The sequence below is a fragment of the Paramisgurnus dabryanus genome, chromosome 23, assembly GCF_030506205.2.
Source record: "Paramisgurnus dabryanus chromosome 23, PD_genome_1.1, whole genome shotgun sequence".
Lineage (NCBI taxonomy): Eukaryota > Metazoa > Chordata > Actinopteri > Cypriniformes > Cobitidae > Paramisgurnus > Paramisgurnus dabryanus.
Window position 1 is genome coordinate 19,555,029 of NC_133359.1, and position 21,335 is coordinate 19,576,363.

Below are 21,335 nucleotides of genomic sequence, written 5' to 3' on the forward strand. Positions count from 1 at the left end.
AGAACATAATTTAAGTTTAATAAATGCAAATTTACAGAGCCCCTGTCATTACAGAGCAGCAGAGTCTGTATTTGTGTTTATCAGTTAGATTAAAGTAATTTTAAACTTTAAAACTGCATTTAAAGGCAGACAATGCCCATTCTGTAATTTAACTTTGCGTGCTCAGAATTTTTTAACGTTCACTGTATGATTTAACGAAATACGAATAGCCTAGTATTATGGATGGAGAGGCATTTGCACTTCATTGCATATTTTGAAGGCCCAGCTGAAGTACCCACGGTTCACCACTGGGGTTAACAATAAGTTGACATGCACCTGATACTTATGCTGCGTTCCAGGCAACCCGTAACCCGTAACTCACGAGTTCAAAACCACGCCTCACGACTCTGAACTGGGAGTACATCGATCTAGTACGAGTTCACGGGTGGGAAGTCACGGGTTTGACTGCCGTTCCAGTGCACTTTCACCGGTAGAAGGTTGTAAAAACACGAGTTACGGGCTGCCTGGAACGCATAAGGTCGTGAGTCGTGGTTTTGAAGTCGTAACTCACGGGTTTAAAAACCTGCCTGGAACGCACCATTATAGACGGTTGAAAGTCTGTTGAGGAATCATCACAAAAAAGTGTTAATAGATATAAACCGCCATTGATGAGTTATAATGTCAATTAAGATAAAAAAGTTGCATAAAAAAGTGTTCCTGATTAATTTTTATGAAAAAAACTGAAGGCAAAAAGTTTTTTTTACTAATTTTAAATTCTGTGTATGTTTTGATAATCGTTCTGAACAAAATTCCTTCACAAAAATACAATTATTTCAGCTTTTTGTGAGAAATATATATATAAAAAACATTTAAAAGTTTATAAGCAGAAAAAAATATAGATAGGATTAAAAAAACATTTTTTTCCTGTTTTGTTTGTTTATTTATTGTTTGTGTGAAAGCAGAGGGTCTGCTCTTCCATTTGATATACAGTATTTGTATGTTTATATATTTTTAGGAGAGAATGTTCCTATAAGGCATTTTGTGAAACTTTTCTGAAAATCACAAAAAATGCTGGTGGCCAACTTTTCAACAAATTGCTGGTGAAGAATGAGTTAAGCAGACAGTCTACTAATACTGTAAAGGTAGTTGATAACTAGTTGCAAAGTTACTTATAATAGGTAAAATGTCTAAAGTGTTACCGTTAAGGATGACAATTTTAACTAGTCATTTATTTGATTAATCATCATGAAACTAGAAAGAGATGTTAAAAGCATACTTGTGCTAAGATGTATTCACAGGCTCCGTGGTAAAAATATTTTCTTCCATCGAAAGTCTTATAATGTCCTTCACCATAGATGGTACAGGTGCCGTAACAATCTTTACCAGTACAACTCCACATCCCTTTTGTGCATTTGCTAAAAAAAGATTAATTGCGAAATTAAAAGTTTGCAAACGTTGCAGATTTATAGCAAGCACATGGCAAATCTTTGCATGAATCTGTTCATGTTTGTCATATAACTACTTCACGTAGTTTTTACAGTACATTATAATCTTTGATACAATGGATGAATGGCTTACCAGGTGTTGCATTCATCTTGAATCTCATCCCCAGGTAAATAAGTTAATCCATTGTGAAAACAGGGACAGTTTTCCTTCTCTACACAGCCACCTTGACCATCGGCTAGCAGGTTATCTGGGCACATACAACCTGATACACAACCTGTGCTGACCTGCAGTCAAAACCAGAAAGGTAAAATGTTTTCTTCTATTTACATTCACCAAACTACCAATACATCCACTCAAATAATCAGTCCATCCTTCATTTTCAGCAATCCATCCATCCACCAATCTACAAACTCATTCATCCTCCATTCATCTACCAAGAAATATTTTCATTTCAACTCACGCAGTTATTTGGATCTTGGTTCTGGCATGTCCTTTGACACTCTGTTCCTGTTTTTCCATGTTCATTAATTGAACATTTGACATAGACCATTGGAGCCACACAGTCTAAAAACAAAACAGGCACATGGATGAGGTTTGTATAACTTGCACACACCATGCTAAAGTAGTGTTGTTTCAGTGATATCTAATGGTTGATCTTGTCTAGCTGTGTTTTAGAGGTTGTGGTTTGAGCTCACCTTCTGGACTGTAGCAGTGTATTTTGCCGAGAGTGCAGGTGCTGTAATATGACAAAATCATGAAAATCCACTATCACAATACATTATTTTTGTTAATTATTTATGTGTTAAAGGCTGTGTAAAAGTGTGTTAAAGTCAATTTAGAGAACTGTTTCGAAACACACTATAAATATTAGAAATTTATTGCATGACAAAGACTACATGTGAACCATGTAATACTGAATTGTGGAGTTACACTTTGTAACAGTTTTTTGCCTTTTCTGAGTTCTGGATTTTTTGGATTAGCCTGAAATCATGGCTCGATGATGCACTGGAGCACAGCCCTTTCCCTAAGACAATTTCAGCAGCAACAACATAACCAAACGTTTAATAACGATTAATTATTAATAATACATTACCTTAGTTCATATATAATATCTATCATGTATCAACTATGACCCTCAGCTTACATTACTGTGTAAAATTTATGTACAAAATGTTAGCTACAGGTCCTTGAATTCTTGCCTGGCTGCCAAACAATAATCACGTTGATAGAAGGAGAAAATTCAAGAGAACGTTACTACATTTTTCAACAAACATGGTCCACCACACCGTGGTAACCAGAGCAGAACACGAGGCTTATATGAAGTCTACTTTTAAACTGTGCCCATTTTGTGGGTTCACAAACTCCATTTCCCACATGGTACATATCCATGTCGGTAGACATTTTGAAGCCGCAGTAAAATATAAAGATTTCCTCATTGTCAAATGCAGCGGCAAGTGCCGAGAGAGAGCACATTTTCACTGCTGCTTTTGTGAGAAGACCGTTATTAATAGGTCACAATTACTGACTCACATTTCAATGCACAAATCTCTGCACAGTTGTGATCCATGCTCGTCGTCTCCCTTCATCTTTAGTAAACCAAAACATTTTATTTTCGACAAGGTATTTGTTTCAGAAATTACTTTAGCCACTAGCCAGACTGATAAATAAATACAGACCGGAAGTTCACTTCTGTTTAGGTGCTAACAGCGCCAATGCGTCAGATTTCAACTAGAGTGCATTAGCATGAGCGGTTTGTCCGCTCAATCGCGACTTCCCAACATTACCTTCAGTTACTAAAGCCTACAGTTTTCTAGCTAGCTATGCCTTTGTCGTGTAAATGAATATTACCTGATTGTGATCATTTTCAAAACATATTGGCATCCTTTCCTAGTTTCCCAAATTTCCTAAAAGCGATGATATGAAGAAGAGGTGGGGAGCAGGGTTGATAAGAATTGGGCTACTTTAATACTGCCCACAGGTTGAAGCGACCCCAATAATGTGATATTTAGCCTCCCAGAAATGAGAATTTTAGTAGATGGTCCCTGCCAATTACACCCCAGCACACGATTTTTAACAGAGAACCCCCCTCACAGCGCAATATTGAGCAATTTTGCTGTGAAAACTGGTAATCCTGGTTGAAAAAGACAGCATCTTTCCTGGAAGTGGGCATGGTTTAAGTGCTGACAGCGGACACCCCCCCTGTTTTTGAGAGCAGAGAACCCTGTTTATTTTTCCAGGATTTGATCATTTGCTTCCTTTACTTGCCTTCCTTTACCCTTTATCATTCAAATTTGTATGGGTGGTTAATAACCTTAGACTGTAAAAATCACAGATAACATAAAATGGGCAAAGAGGTGGGACGTGGGGGAAGCTGGAGTGGCAGGTTGCTAAAACCACACCCGCCTAGCTCAACTCTAGTGACAGCAGTGGCAGTTCACCCGTCATTCAAGGTTCCACGCCCTAAAGTTAACCAAATCACATTTTGTACCAGGCTGTAAACATATTATTACTTGCTGTAAAGTTGGTCATTTTAACACGGGGAAATATGGGAATATGGGTCTCTTACGGCCCGTCGATAAATTGCAGTTTAAATCACTTCTGTATTGAATTCAATCGGAGATATCGGTAGGTTGCCCCTCGTTAATAACACATTTTTCTCTGACAAACTCAGAACGCATATTTAATATCACATTACACAGACTTTAACAATATGTTGAAATATTTTCTTTACCAGTTGGCACCATCAATGTTTATTAATCCTGATGGCTCTATGAGCAGGTTGTTATAGTAACAAGGACACTGGTCAGCATTCACACAGTCGCCTGCATCGTTTAGGTAAGTCCCTTCAGAACAAACACAGCCTTCCACAGGTGTAGACATTTTGCAGATGTAGTCGGTCTTAGAGTTAGAACGACAGGTTTTGCTACAACCGGTCACATTGTAGGAGTACTCCATATTTTCTGAACACTCGAACACTTCGTCTGTACAATCAAAGGCAGAGATCCAATTTTAAAACAGAGCAATCTTAAGAAACTAGACATTTAACCAAATTAAATCAAATCAAATCCTCACCACAGGGGTATGAATCCAGCCATCCGTGAAGAATAATCCCTCTTGCGGCACATGCATGGGCATAGGCGGAGAGGGCAGCACACATACACTTTTCAATATCAGCACACTTACAGGTGTCATAAACGCAGTTCTGCAGAAGATGATCGTATGCGTGTTAATTATTTGTCCATGTACAGTAAATTTAGAGTAAAGAGTATTCTGTGAGGTAAAGACTTACTTGATAGTAAATGTCAGGAGTTATTTCTGAATGACACGAGGAGAAGATTCCATTTGGATCCGTCAGACGGGAACACCAGTCTTTTGCCAGTTTTTCTATATAAATAAGAAAAATATATTTGACACATTTTCTCAAAGTTCGCACGGTCACAAAAAATGAGCATGGTAGGTAGTTTAAGTAAAATTTGGAATGAATTTATGACCTGTTTCCACTCTCAGACTGCAGGGGTTATCAAATGTGTTTTCAACATCTGGACAACCGTATGGGTTTTTTTTCCAAAAGTTGACAAAGGATGTTGGTGTTCCCTCTATAATGCCTGAATCTGTTTTAAAGTCATCTTTCTGGACACCGTTATAGTTCCCACACAGACCTGAATGAAACATAGTGCACAGTAATGTAATCATTAATACATCTTTCCTTTTTTAAAGGGTGTGGAGTCATTACTGTAAAATTGTGATGTATTGTAGGTCAATATGCACCAAATGACAAAACTCACCACTCAATTTGCCTTTCTCTGAGGTGCTGGCTACAATATACACCTGCATGATTGGAGAAATTTGGATCTTTAGACTAAGACTCTTTGTTTCAGCGATAATGAAGGATGATGAGGGTTGGAAGAGGACCAGTTGCTCTGTCACGGAAATTGTGTAAGAAACAAAATAGATGATATACTTAATCATGCATATTTCAGATAAAGGACATTTTCTCATATTTAATTACACACCTGTGATTATTGGAAACTTATCTGGACTGATTCCATTTAGCGTGACAGTCCCACTGGACGAAACAAGTACCTGTTTTATAGGTAAAGAAAAGTTTGATCACAATTGAGAAACAAGACTAATTTGATAGCATTTTCCACCTTTACCTATACTGTAAATAAAATATGCACTATGTATACAAAGCTATTTATGCTCTAAAGGATACCCACTTGACATACTACATTTACTTAAACCTCCAGAGAACATGTTGCACAGAAAACAGCATCCTATGATGAATTATTCACTTTGGAAGGCTCACTTCTCCCCTCATTTGATTGGACAACGGAAAAATGCTAATGACATTAGGTATTTTTCAGCATCAGGAGCTAAGAGCACTTCTGCAAAAATGTGTGGTGTGGAACACTCAAAAAATAAATGGTGTTAAATAGTACTAAAAGTGGTTCACTTGCTCTCAATCATAGGGGAACCATTTTAAATGCCATATAGCACCTATGTAGCACCTGCGTAGAACCAAACAGACAAATATTATGAAGGGTTCCTGTTTTAAGAGAACACTTTACTTTCTGTTTTCTTCAAAACAATGACATCGTAATAAAAAGAAAACGCGCCCGAGCTCGGATCGCTCAAAGTACAGTGTGAATGCATGATTATGGGGGAGGAGGGAGGGGAGACAAACACGCTTTTTATCAATTTTACACAATTTTATCCATGATCATTTCACATTTATCTTCTGTGCACTTTGAGTACTTTGGCGTGGCGTTTAACAGATACTGGCAAAGAAAAAAGGACTTGGGAATGGCCTGAGGCAGAGATTAGCCAGATTTGAAGTGAAAGTATTTGATAAATATACGCTATAAAACGGTCAATATCATTATCTTATTTTTGACGCAGGTGCCGTTAAGAGGCTTTTGCATATGAGCTCTTCAAATATCCCACACAGCAGGAGACTCCTATGCGGATCCGCGTTCAAGTTGCCAAACCCGCGTGACTGTCAGATTCGTTTTGGAGCCGCGCAGAGGATCAGCTCCGCCTCCGGCAGCGCGGTAAATTCTACTGTCAAACAGCGGATCCTGAACGGACCCATGTCGGATCCTCGGATGCGCCTTTACTGAACGGTTAAACGATGCACACCTGTCAATCGAGATTTTCTTGCTGGGACACGGTTCAGCTGAACCCTCTTTTGAGTAAGTATTGATATAATTGTGCCAGTAAACATTGTTTTTTAATCATACTAATGATTGGAATGACGTTGATATTAGGAAAACTTTAGCATGTTCACTCGTGGATAATGGCCCTAGCTGTGCATTATTAAGTTTACATGTTGGCAATTTTGGTGTAGTGTATTTGCCATCTTCTTTATAATGAAAATTAATCTTTGGCAATTTACTCATTGTTTGACTCGGTTCAGACTCACGGTCACACTGCAAGATGCCATGTGACCTAATCAGTGACTAAATGAATGCAGGTGTCAGTCAAAACGACTGTGTGGTTGGTAAAGACAATCTTCTCGTCTGTTATTTTGAGCGGCTGTTAACAGGGTGATTTAACCAGAGGTGTGTAACGAATTCCATTTACAGTTTTGGGTAACTAGTACTTTTAAAGTGATTTTTAAGGATACATTTACTCAAGTACATTTCTAGTGAAAAAACTGTACTTTTACTTCATTCGGTGGTGTTATTATGATAAGCATATGACTTTGGATGCTACATACCAATATCTGTCTGTTTGATTACAGGTGCTGTGTTCAACCTGGCAACAGATCGGGCAACAAGGAGACGTGTAATGGGAGAAATGATTAAATAATAAAAAAACATTTTTGTTGAACAACTTGTCTTTCTCCAGTTATTCATTGTCAGATGTTTTAGCTGTGCATAGTGCAGCATTTCATTGAAGTTGTAGCCTAATAGATCAAGTATTTTATGTTTGCATTGACCTGGGCCTATAAAGCACAAAATTAGGTTTTGACCACAAAAATAATATATTTTAAACAAAAACAGAATATGCTATAACTGTCCATAAATGTAAATGGCAATTTTATATTTCCATTGAGTAGTAATTATTTTGTACATTAAATTGATATATTTTAGCGAAACTTTTCTGTTATACCTATTTACAATATTGTTAGGTTAAAAATACAAGACAATGCAGATTTTAGGTTCTATATTGCTGCAGTGGCCAGGTCTAGTGATAGTTTTGGTTTTATCCTTTAGTTTAGTTTATCCTATTTTATCCTACAGTAAGAAGGGATTTTGAATTTGAAAGTGAGATGAACGGGTCCAAAACGGACCCGGTCCTGATAGCAATAAGCTTTGGAGCGGATTCGTAATGGAACCGCTCCGGTAGCTCCGGTCTGCATCCGTTGCGGATCCGTCCCGGAGCTTATTTCAGAAATGAGTCAGTTGCGGGTCCGCGGCGGATATATGAATGAATTTGCGCCACGGATGCGGAGCGTATGCAGCCCGAGCGAGGCCACGGCGGGTCCGCGATCCGCCTTCATTGCAGATCCGTCACTGCGCGCAAGTGGACGCCGACACGGGTCCGTTTCGCGGGTCCGTTCCGCAAGCCGCGATACCCCCGCGACTGATCCGCCACGGAGTCCTTTTGCTGTGTGGGATTCTTCTAGGCAACATTCTGTATGGCTTATAATGTGAAGTATTAAGTGAGCAGTCATTCTGAAAATAGCCACATTTGGCTTTACCTATAAGCTACAAGAATGATTTTTAGTTAATTTAGTATTTAGACAACTATGAAATTATCACATGCTAAAATTATTGAATGAGAAATTGAAACACTTACAGTGGTCACTATGGTCTCTGACATGACCAGAGTAACAGAATTCAAACACATGTCTGTTCGGCTCGGCTCACACTTGTCCAGATTTCCAACAACAGCGATACTGCTATCATTAGAGTGCTGAAATAAAAAAAGATAATTTGTGATTTCATTGCTTTATTGGGTACCTGTTGAGGTACATTTATTGTATTGACAGTCACAGACCTTAGTGAAGATGTAGTCACAGTTGCCATTAAAGCTGTAAGTTTTTCCATCATAGGTGGTGATGTGAGAGCCTCCCACAACAGAGCAGATTCCAGGACAGTCCAGATCCGTGCAACTCCAGTATCCAGCAGCACACTCGCTGTTACGGTACGACAGCAATGTTATCACAATAAAATCTGTTGGATTTGTGTTGACTGATGCATGTGTGTGACTTACCATTTTTTACACGCTTGCTCGTATGACTCTCCAGTCTGGTATATTGTGCCGTCGTGCATACATGGACATTTGTTTAAAGGAACGCAACCACTGTTACCAATGTTGTCTTCCACAGTGCCTGTAAAAATAATGGGGGAATTAAACACTTATAATGTCTAGGATTAATAAAGTTAAATCTGGCTATTTTTACCCTCCTTCACAAAGATTTAATTAAAGAGTGAGAAAACAGTATTGTTTGAAACAAGGCCTTACCCTCAGGGCAGAAACAGCCATCTGTACAGTGATCTGTACACAGCAGGGTTCCATTTGGGGCGGAGCAGGTGTTTTTGCATGGGCCAGCACACTCCATGTATACCATGTTTAGTGGACATGTCTTTGCTGCTCCACAGAACACATAAATAATAAATCAGATACAATCTATGTTGTCATTGTTTCTCTGTATAATGTAGTAATCATACTCACGACATAGATTGTCTGTTCTCCACGTTCCGGGCCTGCCACCAGCATGCGTGCACTGTCGTGATATTTCTGTAAGCGTGTTGCAGACACAGTCTTGATTGCCAGGACATTGACAAAGGTCGTCTGCGCAAACTTTCTCAAATGAACTCAGGTCCATCAGAGGGCGACAGTCATCAAACCCTGAACTCTCCAGATACTGCTTACAAATGTCAACCTGCAGGATAAAACTCGTATTAGACACCCCAAGGCAAAGGTAGCAGTTTTTCAATACTTCAATACTTTAACATTTGTCACAGTACCTGGTTTTCACACTGATCGCTGGGGGGAAGTGGAACTTTTTCACAGGGTTCAGCTGATGTGGACACCTTCCACGTCTCTGGATCTGAGAGGAATAACACATGTGATCTATTTGTAAAGTTGACATATGCAAATGGCTTTTGTCTTTAACTAACTTTGGATAAAAGTGTTTGCCATATGCATAAAAGCTTTTAAAAAGGTAAAAAACATTTACTGTATTGAAAACAAGTAAAAAAGGTTATTCCCTGATTTACCTGTTACAATTACGTCATCAGTCGTGTTGCCATTGAAGTTTCCACAGAGTCCACATGTCTGACCTCGGTACTTCTCAGCGAGTTCAATCTGGTGAAATATATATTTTTTTTTAAATGTGTTTTGTTTTAAGATTTTTTTTGTTGCTAAAAATGCACTCTTTAAATGCTGAGTTATTTCAACCCAACATTGGGTCAAAAAGAAACAAGCCCTTCCATTGGGTTAAATTAATAATGTTTATATTTGACCCAACAATGGTTAAAACCAGAGGTTTTTAATCTTTATGATGGCAAGAACTCCCAAATATAATGTAATACACCTTCTGGGGGACCCCAGTTTAAAAACCCATGTGTTCAAACAATCCAGTGTTTTGGGTTAAAACCACTTAGGACACAGTAGGTTAAATTACAACCGAACGGGCTGTGCTTGTCCCTTTTTGCCCCATCGCTGGGTTGAAAATAACCCAGTATATTTTCAAGTGATAATATAACAATGGATTCCCAATATAAATGTTATAGTATGCTATAGGACAAAATTCAGATTAAGATTTTGAAGCCACATTTTGCATATTTAATCATTTCACTTTCTTTAATGTTTGATTTAATGTCTAAACCAATATCCTGCTTGATATTAGCATAACTGGCTTCATTACTGTGAGCAAACATGAGGATTAAAGGGTGTGCTAATGGGTGCACTTATTCCCTAGATAAAAATTGCATGACATATTACTAAAGAACCTGGGCTGTTCTCAGAAAGCAAGATCTGTAATGTAGCTTACCACCATAGAGTGATCTTCTTCCTCCCAAAAAACAGTCACCCCATATTTGGAGACCTTAACACTCGAAGAGCTTCCCTCGATTTTAATTCCATTCTGACTCATGGGAATATATACCCTGCAGGAAGAAATTATTAAAAAATATATTTATATAGAGATAAATAAAATAATTTAACCCTACATCACATTATTTCTGATATATAGAAACAAATGCAGTGTCATGCAAACAAATATGTAACAACCTTAGAAATAATATTTATAACAAACTTTCATGTGAATTATGCACAGTATATGAAGAGTTTGGTTCCAAAACGCAATAAATCCATTTTGACAAATTTCGGTAAAAACGTGTTTTCTATACCAAGAAAGTGACAAGATGAAAACCACTATTTTCTGTTACAAACTTTCACATAGCATCGTTAGGTTATAAAAACATAAAAAATTCAAATCCATAACTTGATTTTCAACAATTTATTATAAAAACAAATAATTTTTTTCCACAAAACGCAATAAATCCATGAATCCATAAATCCAAGTTTTTTTTCAAAATTCTATAAATCTATTCAATCAATGTATAAATGTGCAATAATTTTTGCCATTTTATCTTCATTTAGTTGAACAGTTGTACACACTAATTAAAAAAATAAACATTAATGGCATTAATCAAAACACTTACTTTGTCATATTAAGAACACTGCTGCGCGGTTATACTTGACGTTGTCGCTTAACATTTTTCACAGCGATCAGCTGTGATTTTCGTTGACTTTGAGTAAAATAATGGAACGTTTTTCATAAGATCCACTGGGGTCAATGTGTAAGCACGAGAGAAGCTTGATGCTGTTGGGAGAATAAGTGATCGTCTCCCGAGTGCCTCTCGTGTACAATTTTAGATGTTGATGGCTTACGTTTCTTTGCCGTCACAGAAAACCATCACAGGCCTATCAATGCTATTAAAGTATTATTTCGTTTTTGTTTGTTTGTTGATCACGAATTACAAAGTAGATGAGGAAAACTAGGACTCTGTGTACTCAAAGCGCCGCCATTGTTTGTTTACATTGCGTGGAATGGTGCACTGTAATGTGTGGACAGGACTTATTGCATTCTGTAGAAAGAATGGCGTTTATTGTGTTTTGGGAAAAAACTGAGAAAAGATGACAGAATAACACTGCGGATATTGGATTTTGCGCAAAATTAAGAATTTACTTTTAAATACTGACCTGATATAATACAGATTTTGGCAGTAACTCATTTGTTTCAAAAATGGCGTTTATTGCGTTTTGGAACCAAACTCTTCATATGTTGTTTTTAACCAATTTTTTAACATCTGGATTAACCTTTTATATGAATCCATTAGGAAAAAGTGTATTTTAGGTGGTGTTTTATTTTATTTATGGATAAAAATGGCAAAAACAATTCTGTAAATTGAAGTTTTACAGTTTATGAGTAAGTGCATTCTTTAAGAAAAATATAAATTTTTAGCGGCTTTTACTACACAGAGCCGTATTTCACCAAGAAGCTCGTCAAAATCGCACACATTATTGGAGGCAATTTTTCAAGCAATTTTGCCTAGCTTCTTTGTAAAATATGGATCTGTGTAGTAAATGCCGCTCCAGTTGAAAGCAGGTGATGACGATTCATACTAATCACGAAACCGGTTTTACTGTTGAATTACGCATGAGAATCGATTTATCGCCCACCCCTAAGACCTATTATCCTGGACTATATAGCTCTGGGTTATATGAATGTTGCAGTACAATATCTTAAAAAACTTTCATAACTGGTTGGTGTTATGTATGACAAGGCTAAGCTACCTTTAAACTTTTAACTAGTACTGTTTTATTTACATGTCAACTAGTGGTTTCACTATTTATTTGTCTTTCAGCTTATTTATTACAAATGTAAATGATAATCTTCGCTCTTATGACATGTTGTATCTCTTTGTTTTTTCGGTTCTGCCCGGAGCTTGGAAAGAAAGACATAAGTATAACGCTTCTGTTGCTAACGCTACAAAGGATTTCCCTCATTAAGCAGGTTTCAGGTACCCTGGTAAAAAACAATGAATCGATATTATACTTTGTCTTTGGAAATTGTTGCTGTTCTATTTGCCAGGTCACATTGTTTTGCGGACTCATTGCTCAAGGCATTAGTGGTCATGGTGTAATGATTGGTTTAACTAGATATTAATACAATTGTCTAAACAAAAAAAGAGGCAACACAGTAAAGGAAAATCTTATTTACACCTTTATAAAATTAAAAGATAAACTCACTCTTGGTCGTCCATGAAGATCTTGCCTTGACTAAATTTGATGGACGTCCCCTCCAGCTCTAATTTGACTGAGGTGAAAGTAACCGAGCCATTCACAATCGTTCTTTGCATTTGGATGTTAAAATCTGAGACATGTGTGTCACACATCCCAGCCAGAATGTGGTTACATGTGTCAGCCATCTGATAGAAATGACCATCAAAGGTCCTGAAGTGAAAATTTCCCCAGGTGCTACAGATGGTGGTTTGATGATCCGGATTAGGTTCTGCCAATTCAAGAGAGAGCATTTATTTATGTTTGTTTGTAGTAGTACATTTTTAGTAAACAAATATTCACAATGTAGTTTTCTAATCACTGTAAAAACTGAAACAGGCTATTTCAGCGTTTTGAAAATGTATTTTCTATTTTTAATACCTGATGTTTTCACCAGATTTGGCACAGTGGGGAAGACTGAAAATAGAAGACAAAGAAAATTGTCATTGTTTTGCCATATAAGCTATACACTCTAAAAAGACAAAAGTTGGATTAATTTTACTTCAGTTGTTAACAAAAAATTCAACTCACATTTTCTCACTTTAAGTAAAAAAATTCAATTGGAAATGTTTAAATATTTTAGGTGTTAAAGTGATTGTATAAAAGTTTTTTCACCTTAAATGTTTCACTTAAAGTAAGAAAACACCATTTTTGAGTAAGTTTTTAAGTGTAGTATCTTTTTTACAGTCTATAAATGATAATAAGATTATTGAGTATTCTTGTAAATAAATCAAACATATTAAGTAATGTATGTATTAGTTGACAAGTTAATTTGTAGAAACAGTTGAAATGACCCATCAGAGTTTATGAGGTTTACTCAACAAGTAATTTAATGTTTTTTAAATTACAGTTTGTTAGTGAATTTAAGACATATACAGTGGGATCCAAAAGTCTAAGACCATATAAAATTTTTATTTAAAACATGAAACAGTGAATTTGGTGGAGCATTGTGTGAACAGCGCAAAAGCACATGGGTCTGAACTCACACATACTGACAATTTTTTTTATGTATACCTTATATGCACTGTAAGTCAATTTAGATAAAAACATGAATTGAATTTTTTTTTGATGAAGCAATTTTCTAATGTAAAAATAAATTTAATTTGATAAAACACTGATGTTAGTTAATCGTTTAGAATCTGTTGCAGCTTTTGTTTGTTTCAATTTAATGAAGTAGTTACCCGTTGTTGGCAAAAAAACATCCGATTCTTCTAACCTCCGGTCCCCAACATCTTTCAAATATCATTGAGAGAGACAGAGATGAATTTACAATATACAATATAAGTGTATGTCAGAACAGTTGAGCCATTTATCAATTGAGTTGAGAATGAGATCAGTTTTTTGTAGTCTACTCACCTGCATACGCAGACTGCAGGCCCAGTAGGACTATGGCCCATTCCAGCATCTTCATCTGGAACATCTTCACTGACCCGATAGAGATCTGTTCTGCTCGAGCTCACCTGTTTCCAATGGCTTTTACTTTGTGATCAGAGGGTGGAACTGAAGGCGGAACTTAAATTTTGCCTTGGGTCAAGTAGATGCTGGGAACCCAATAAATGTTTACTCTTTTGTTGGTGTTTGAGATTAAACAATCTATTTAAATGATGAGTAACACATTCTGTCAAACAATGATACATTTATTATTTGTTTAAAATAAACAAGGATGTGACTCTTACCCAACATGAAATACATATTTTTACTGGCCACCCAAATATAGCACCCTAAACATGCTACTGTATTGCTATTTCTTAGCAAGCATGATCAGTCTTGTTTTTTTTTTATCAACAGAATATCATTATTAAAACGCCAAAAAATCATATTCAATCAAATGTAAGTTACAGAAGATTAGCATTGTTTTTGAATGAAACCTATGGCAAAGTGGACACATCTGGCAAGATTGTATTTGGAGATTGAATTGATCCATAATCCAAACATATACTGTAAAGCAGCACACAGTTCTATTAAATATAATGTTAGCAGAATGGCCTGTTCATTGTAAACCTGAATGCTCAAATTAGAGTGAACTAAATTTTATAAAATATATTATTTGTTGCTATAAAATATATTATAGTTTTGATAGAGAGGAAAGGTCTAATTGTTCAGGAGATCATAATGTAGGAAGTGGAAAACTAGCTGTGAGCCAATCCCAGCAAGGGAAATGGGAGGCCTGGGAGTCCATAATCAACAGGACCATTACCAGGGCCGACCTGTGGAAGCTGCCCCAAGCAAGGTTAAGTTTCTTAATCAGGGCCACGTATGATACCCTCCCAAGCCCCCAGAACCTACAACGCTGGTACGGCACAGAAGAGTATTGCCAGCTCTGTGGCCACCAGAGCCCCAGCCTTCAACACATACCCTCTGGCTGTATGACGGGTCTGACTCAGGGCCGGTATGGGTGGCACCATGACCGTGTCCTAGGGAAGCTAGCAGATGTCATTGAAGCATGCAGACTCGAAGTGAACAAAGCCAGCATGTCAACATCATACCAGTGTAGTGATTTTGACATGATCAACAATTCATTTAGTGATTTTGACATGGGCAACCATTGATAAGTATGCCATACGCTATGGAATAAATTTCCCGCCTAATGTATTGAGGTCACGGATTAAAAAATAATATGCATGAATAAAATAATAATAAGCGCAAATCAGAACTTTAAACAGATTTAAAGTTATATTGCACAAAACTGAAAAACGAATGCAAAGTTATCCAAATTGCATACAAAATGACGTTTTCTTTGATTATATTTTTCATTTTTTTCTTCTCTCTAATATATTCTGCTCATATTAATTTTTTTTGTATGCTTGTGCTGTTTTTCCCTTGCTCTTATTTCCACACTCTGCGCTTGCTTTTCCAAAAGTTGCAGTTAGAGTTTCATGCAAATCAGGGCAGACTTTAAGTGTCGCCATTGGTCCGCTAGTTTTAGATTGACAGCTCCTCCTCTAGCCAATCAGTCGAAGAGAGGGTGTTGACGTCACTTCGGTGCGACTCAAAGCAGGCGATCGTGCAGGTGAAGATGGATAACCGTCAGATGGGCTTTGATAATTTCAGATAACTTTTTGTATATTCACAGGTAGTGAAGTATGCATGTACAGTTTCTTTAAATATAATTATTGGCATTTATAGAGTCCGTTTTGAGAGAAAATTGAATTTTTCTACTGTTATTGAGCTTATTTACACTTAGCGGTTAGCGCTTAGCGTATTTACCTCAAAGTTTACTTCAGTAATATTACCTTTATTTAAGTAATAATAGTACAGTTTGCATATCAATCCTGCTTCTTTATGTTTATTCATAAATTTATGCTGTTATGTGAAGTCATGAGAGCTATATTTATTGTAATACGAGACATTAAATGAGGTTATATGAATACTTTTGCTTTTAATGTGCTCATTATACACTCACAGTGGCATTTTTGTGCTGGATTTAAATGCATGTTTATATATTTGTTTTTACGTTTATATTGCAAACGTTTTGGCACAATATTACGTGGTCTTATTATTGCAACAGGTCCTATAAAACTGTACACTGTACACGTGCCTTCCCGTGTACAGTTTGAAACACATGTAGCCTTTCTACAACCCTGCCTGTCACCTAATAATCTTAATATAATTTGTGGAGATACATAAACCTTTGCACTAAATCTGGCTACTTTGATCCATTTCTGTGTTCTGGCTCTGACACACCAAGAGACATGCTGGAGATTTTAAACATCTTTAAACCAATCTCCTTATGTCCAATATTTATATATGTCCAATATTTAAAGTATATTATGTGTATCTATTTATTCACACACGTCATATGCAAGAAAGTAATGCAGTGTTTTTAAACTTATTTTCTTTGTATGCTGTCAGAATATGAATATTGGCTCAATAAAGGACTATTAATGGAAATTCACAATTCAGAGATTGTATATATTTAGTTTTATTTTGTGCAGCTTACTGGATTGGAGCTTAAAGCATCAGTTTATAATTTATGTAAATTTAGCATACAGTTATTTTAATTTGTGTCATTTAACTCGGTTATGCAGTTCCTAGCACAGATAATAAACAAAGCCTTTTCTGTTTTGTTGAGTTGTATTATTTATTATTTATTTGTATTAATACAAATAATGTAATGCCCGAGTAAACACAATGGGTCTGAAAATAAAACAAAAGCAATTGGTTTGAAAATGCTTTATTTCTTATCAATATTGGGAAATCCTCTACAGTAGTGTTAAACACAAAGCTTCCTTTTATAACATGTTATAACTACTGTACATTTATTCAAAATAAAAACCTGAAGCACCACACTGATATTCAGGCCGTTTGCTATTATGTTTTTTTTTTGTCAAGATCGTTCAGATGTACAACTTGGCTACCAATGGTAATTTCATAAATATATTTGTCCTAAAAACAGACAGCCATCTATGAAAGGTCTGAATGCTTATGATATCCTAATATTTTTTGTTTTATACTGTATACGTTTGCACATAACTTAACTATTATCACTTTATCATTATAGTGTACTACTGAGCATAGAATGTGTAAAGCCAATGTATGTAATTCATTTTAGCCTTAAACTGCAAAGATTCACTCCACTGCCTAAACCTAAACTAGCTAAAAGGATTCGTGTTAACAGACTATCATTTACTTGGATGACACATTATCTTAAAGAACTGACAAAGAGTACTCACAACAGACATAAGTGTATTTCTGTCAAACACTAACAATATTTTGTTTAATGATATTTAATTGTCTAATATTTGCCAGCTGACGGTTATCCATCCTCTCCTGCACGACTATGCAGCCGGGAGTCGCACTGGAGTGACGTCAACTTCCTCTTCAACTGATTGGCTAAAGGAGCTGTTAATCTACAACTAGCGGACCAATGGTGACGCTTAAGTCCGCCCTGATTTGCATGAAACTCTAACGGCAACTTTTGGAAAAGCAAGCGCAGAGTGTGGAAATAAGAGCGAGAATAAAAACAGCACAAGCATACAAAACAAATAAATATGAGCAGAAAATATTAGAGAGAAGAAATAAAGGAGTAATATAAACAAAGAAAATGTCATTTTGTATGCAATTTGGATAACTTTGCATTCGTTTTTCAGTTTTGTGCAATTTAATTTTAATTCTGTTTAAAGATCAAATTTGCGCTTATTATTTTTTCATTCACGCATATTATTTTTTGAACCGTGACCTCAATACATTTGGCGGGAAATTTATTCCATAATACGCCTCTATGGCTAATTTATAAGACATATCACTGAATCAGTATCTGTTGTTTTTCTTGTTAATTGAGTCTTTTTGGGTAGCCTATCTTATGCCTAGAATTAGTCAAGGAGGTTGAGTCTTCCTTCAAAGTTTGATCAATTGTGCATAATGACACGGGGAACAAATGCATACAGTGTGTCAGACTCATAGATTTGCATTTAAGTTCAGGTTTTAAAATTTGGGTCAACCTGTGGCACAGCTTTAAAACTGAAACTTATAAATTCCCATCAGAGGTCCAAAATGTAATTTAAACACACCAGTGGCTTTGCTTTCATCAGGATTAAACATGTTACCCCTCGAACCCCCCCCTCCCAACAAAGCCTCCCCACAAAACAAATTCCAATTAAACCCCTGTACATATATACTATATATATATATATTCTCATTATTTTTTAACACATCTATAGTTATGCGCTGGCACAGAGTTAGACCCTTTTGACTCCACACAGAAACAGCAATGCGTGCGGGTCTGTTTTTTCACTCTTTATTCTTTTTTAATGTATTATAGAAGTATCGTATCAGGATTCGGTATCGGCAGATACTCAAAATCAAATGACTCAGACTCGAGGGCAAAAAAACCTGATTGGGACATTTCTAATTTATTTATGCAATACATGCAATTGCAATTCATGTCATAGTTATCTTCTCTTTAGATTTGCTTTTTAAATGTTACATTTTCATATTTTTATCTATTTACTTATTTATTTTATATTCACCTAGATTGACAATAAAGCTTGCTTCAAGTCTGTAATTATTAACGAATATTTTATTTTCCGAGTACAGCATTTTATCAAGCTTTTCTGGTCTTGTGTAATTAAATAAAATGAAAAGGGTATTTTTTACTGGTGGGTTTAAAGAAGTTTGATATTGGCATCGATTTAAAGATTTTTAAATTAATTCCAAAATAGCTCAGATTTTTTAAATAAGAGACACTCAGAAAATGTCATTTATGTAATTTCATAGATTACACTCATTCACTTCACACACATATTATTTAAGCTTTAAGGGGTTTGTAAATTAGGGCTGTTCCAAACAAAACGTGATTGTGTCTGGCCGAATATTTTTCTGTTATTCAGATTAATTCTTTATTTGTTTTGAAGCCATTATCCATGCCCTTCCGAATAACGTATTCGGCTTCGGGCACATCCCTAGTGAGCAGTGTTGGAAAAAGTTGCTTTTAAAAGTAATGCATTACAGTATTAAGTTACTCCCTAAAAATGTAACGAATTGCGTTACTTAGTACTTTTCATGATAAGTGATGCTTACGTGTCTCTTTCAGGCCTTGCAGGTGTTGTTTATGACTGAAAAGTACTGAATTCAGAAAGTGGTCATCACAAAAATGTTGAGCTCTGGTCTGCCATCTTAGTTTCTGACTAAAACTGTTTTCACACAGGTGTGTACGCACAGAGTGCATAATGTAACATAATATGACATAATGTGACTATGTTCAGTTTAATTCAGTACATAATTTTTTATCAAATTAATTAAACTAAAAAAGTAACTAAAATATTTATGTGTACATTTAAAAAGTAATGTGTTACTTTACTCGTTACTTCAGAAAAGTAATATTATTGCTAATGCACTACTTGTAATGCGTTAACCCCCCAACACTGGAGGTGAGTGGGACTTAAGAGCTGATCTTGGTCGCCAACCAAAGTTCCCACAGCAGATTATCATAACATCTCTTCAACATGACATTGTAATCTTGTACACCTCCAGAAGACTGTCATCATGGCCAAGCTAACTGTGCCATGGTAAAATGGGATGGAGGCAGCATTTCATAGGAAAAGGGAGAGGTATGCAAAGATTGCATGCACACAAGCTGGGAGGAGAGCATATAGCTTTCCAGTGGAGGTGGTTGCAGGGGATTCACCGGAACCTCGGGGAAATGAGTGTGAAATGAGTGTCAACACTTTCCTTAAGACTCTGGCAGAGGAGGCAGAGCTTTTGGCTCTGGCTATGCAGAAAAAACAAGGCATGGGGGAGAGACGGATCCTAGGGCAGCTGCAGGGGGTGGCAGGGAGACGTCCTCACCTAGAGTTGTTCCAGGATTAAAGGAGCGAAACATCAAGGATATGTGGCTTCTAGCTAATGACCTTGCAGCTGCCCAACCGACAATGGCGGAAATAATAATAATAATTAACCCTTTTAAGTATGCCCGCAGCATATTGGAAGAGAAAAAACTGTGACTCTGTATATTACCAAGCAGGAGCTGTAAAACCTCATCAAAACCCAAAGCAGCAACCGCCTCCAAGAAAGTCCTCTCAGTCCACTAGGATACAACTCTCAGCCGCCAGGGCCAACCTCACAGTTTGATACCACCACTCCAAAATGACCTGAGGTCAATCGAGTTGTACAGCGAGCAAGAAGCGCATCAGCAGCCAGACCAAATGGCATTCCTTACAAAAACTGCTGTTGAGGCTGATCTGTGTTGCCTAGAAAACCAAAGCCATTCTTACAGCTGGATGTAGGGAAGTTACTGCATTCATCCCAAAGAGAAAGACTTCTGCAACATCTGCCAATTTAGAGGCACTGCGCTTCTAAATGTGGAAGGGAAGATCTTTTTCTCAGTGATGGCTACACGCATGACCAGTTACCTCATAGCAAATCGGGACTTTAAGCAACAGCTGGGAATGGAACGGCTACGGCGACCGGAAGTATGCTGTCACACCGTCGTAGCCAAGAATGTAAAAATCACTAAGCAACCGTAAACAGGACAGTGCAACGCGGTATTAATTCATTTTTTTTTTCACAAATATCTTTATTGAATTTTAAACGTTTTCCAGACATACAAATACACATACAAAAAGAAACAAACAAACTCCCCCCACACTAAAAAAAAAAAAAAAAAAAAAAAAAAAGAAGAAAAAGAAAACAAACAAACAAACCCCTGCTCACTCCAACAGAAAGTATAGTTTACATGTCACATGCTTTCACAATGCGCAAAAAGGGTAACCACATGCTTTTAAAATCTTCAAGTTTTCCTCTCACAATATAGGTCAGTTTCTCAAGTGCCAGGTTATTAGCCATTAGTTTTATCCACTGGTTTATCTTTGGTCTGTCTGTGTTCTTCCAGTTCAGAGCGATTGCATGTTTGGCTTGCAATAAACAGAAACTAACAAGCTTCCTCTTTTTTACGGTTCCTTCAAAACCATTTGGAAAAATGTGTAGTAAACAGAGTTTACCATCCATAGGCATGTTACATTCAATTAAAGAGGAAATAAATGTAGTAACCTCTTTCCAAAAAATCTGGAGTTCCGGACACTGCCATATACAATGAAGAAGAGTGCCCTTATCCACACAACATTTTACACATACATCAGGAATTTTAGAATTAAAATGGTTAAGTTTTA

General features: G+C 36.6%; 1 protein-coding gene across 1 annotated transcript in view; it reads right to left on the reverse strand.

Moving 5' to 3' along the window:
- LOC135781184 (uncharacterized) overlaps positions 1-14,149 on the reverse strand; it is a 164,532-nt gene extending 150,383 nt beyond the window's left edge. Inside the window, exons 1-22 of the mRNA XM_073813403.1 lie at positions 14,086-14,149; positions 13,911-13,961; positions 13,111-13,146; positions 12,700-12,961; positions 10,436-10,550; positions 9,660-9,747; positions 9,408-9,490; positions 9,112-9,322; positions 8,902-9,027; positions 8,650-8,767; positions 8,434-8,572; positions 8,233-8,349; positions 5,439-5,508; positions 5,211-5,345; positions 4,917-5,084; positions 4,715-4,809; positions 4,498-4,627; positions 4,157-4,406; positions 2,121-2,161; positions 1,886-1,989; positions 1,558-1,709; positions 1,256-1,394 (exon numbers count right to left, since the gene is read on the reverse strand). Coding sequence (XP_073669504.1) covers positions 1,256-1,394; positions 1,558-1,709; positions 1,886-1,989; positions 2,121-2,161; positions 4,157-4,406; positions 4,498-4,627; positions 4,715-4,809; positions 4,917-5,084; positions 5,211-5,345; positions 5,439-5,508; positions 8,233-8,349; positions 8,434-8,572; positions 8,650-8,767; positions 8,902-9,027; positions 9,112-9,322; positions 9,408-9,490; positions 9,660-9,747; positions 10,436-10,550; positions 12,700-12,961; positions 13,111-13,146; positions 13,911-13,961; positions 14,086-14,149 — 2,694 coding nt within the window. The remainder of the gene's footprint in view (positions 1-1,255; positions 1,395-1,557; positions 1,710-1,885; positions 1,990-2,120; positions 2,162-4,156; positions 4,407-4,497; positions 4,628-4,714; positions 4,810-4,916; positions 5,085-5,210; positions 5,346-5,438; positions 5,509-8,232; positions 8,350-8,433; positions 8,573-8,649; positions 8,768-8,901; positions 9,028-9,111; positions 9,323-9,407; positions 9,491-9,659; positions 9,748-10,435; positions 10,551-12,699; positions 12,962-13,110; positions 13,147-13,910; positions 13,962-14,085) is intronic.
- Positions 14,150-21,335: the final 7,186 nt, after the last annotated feature.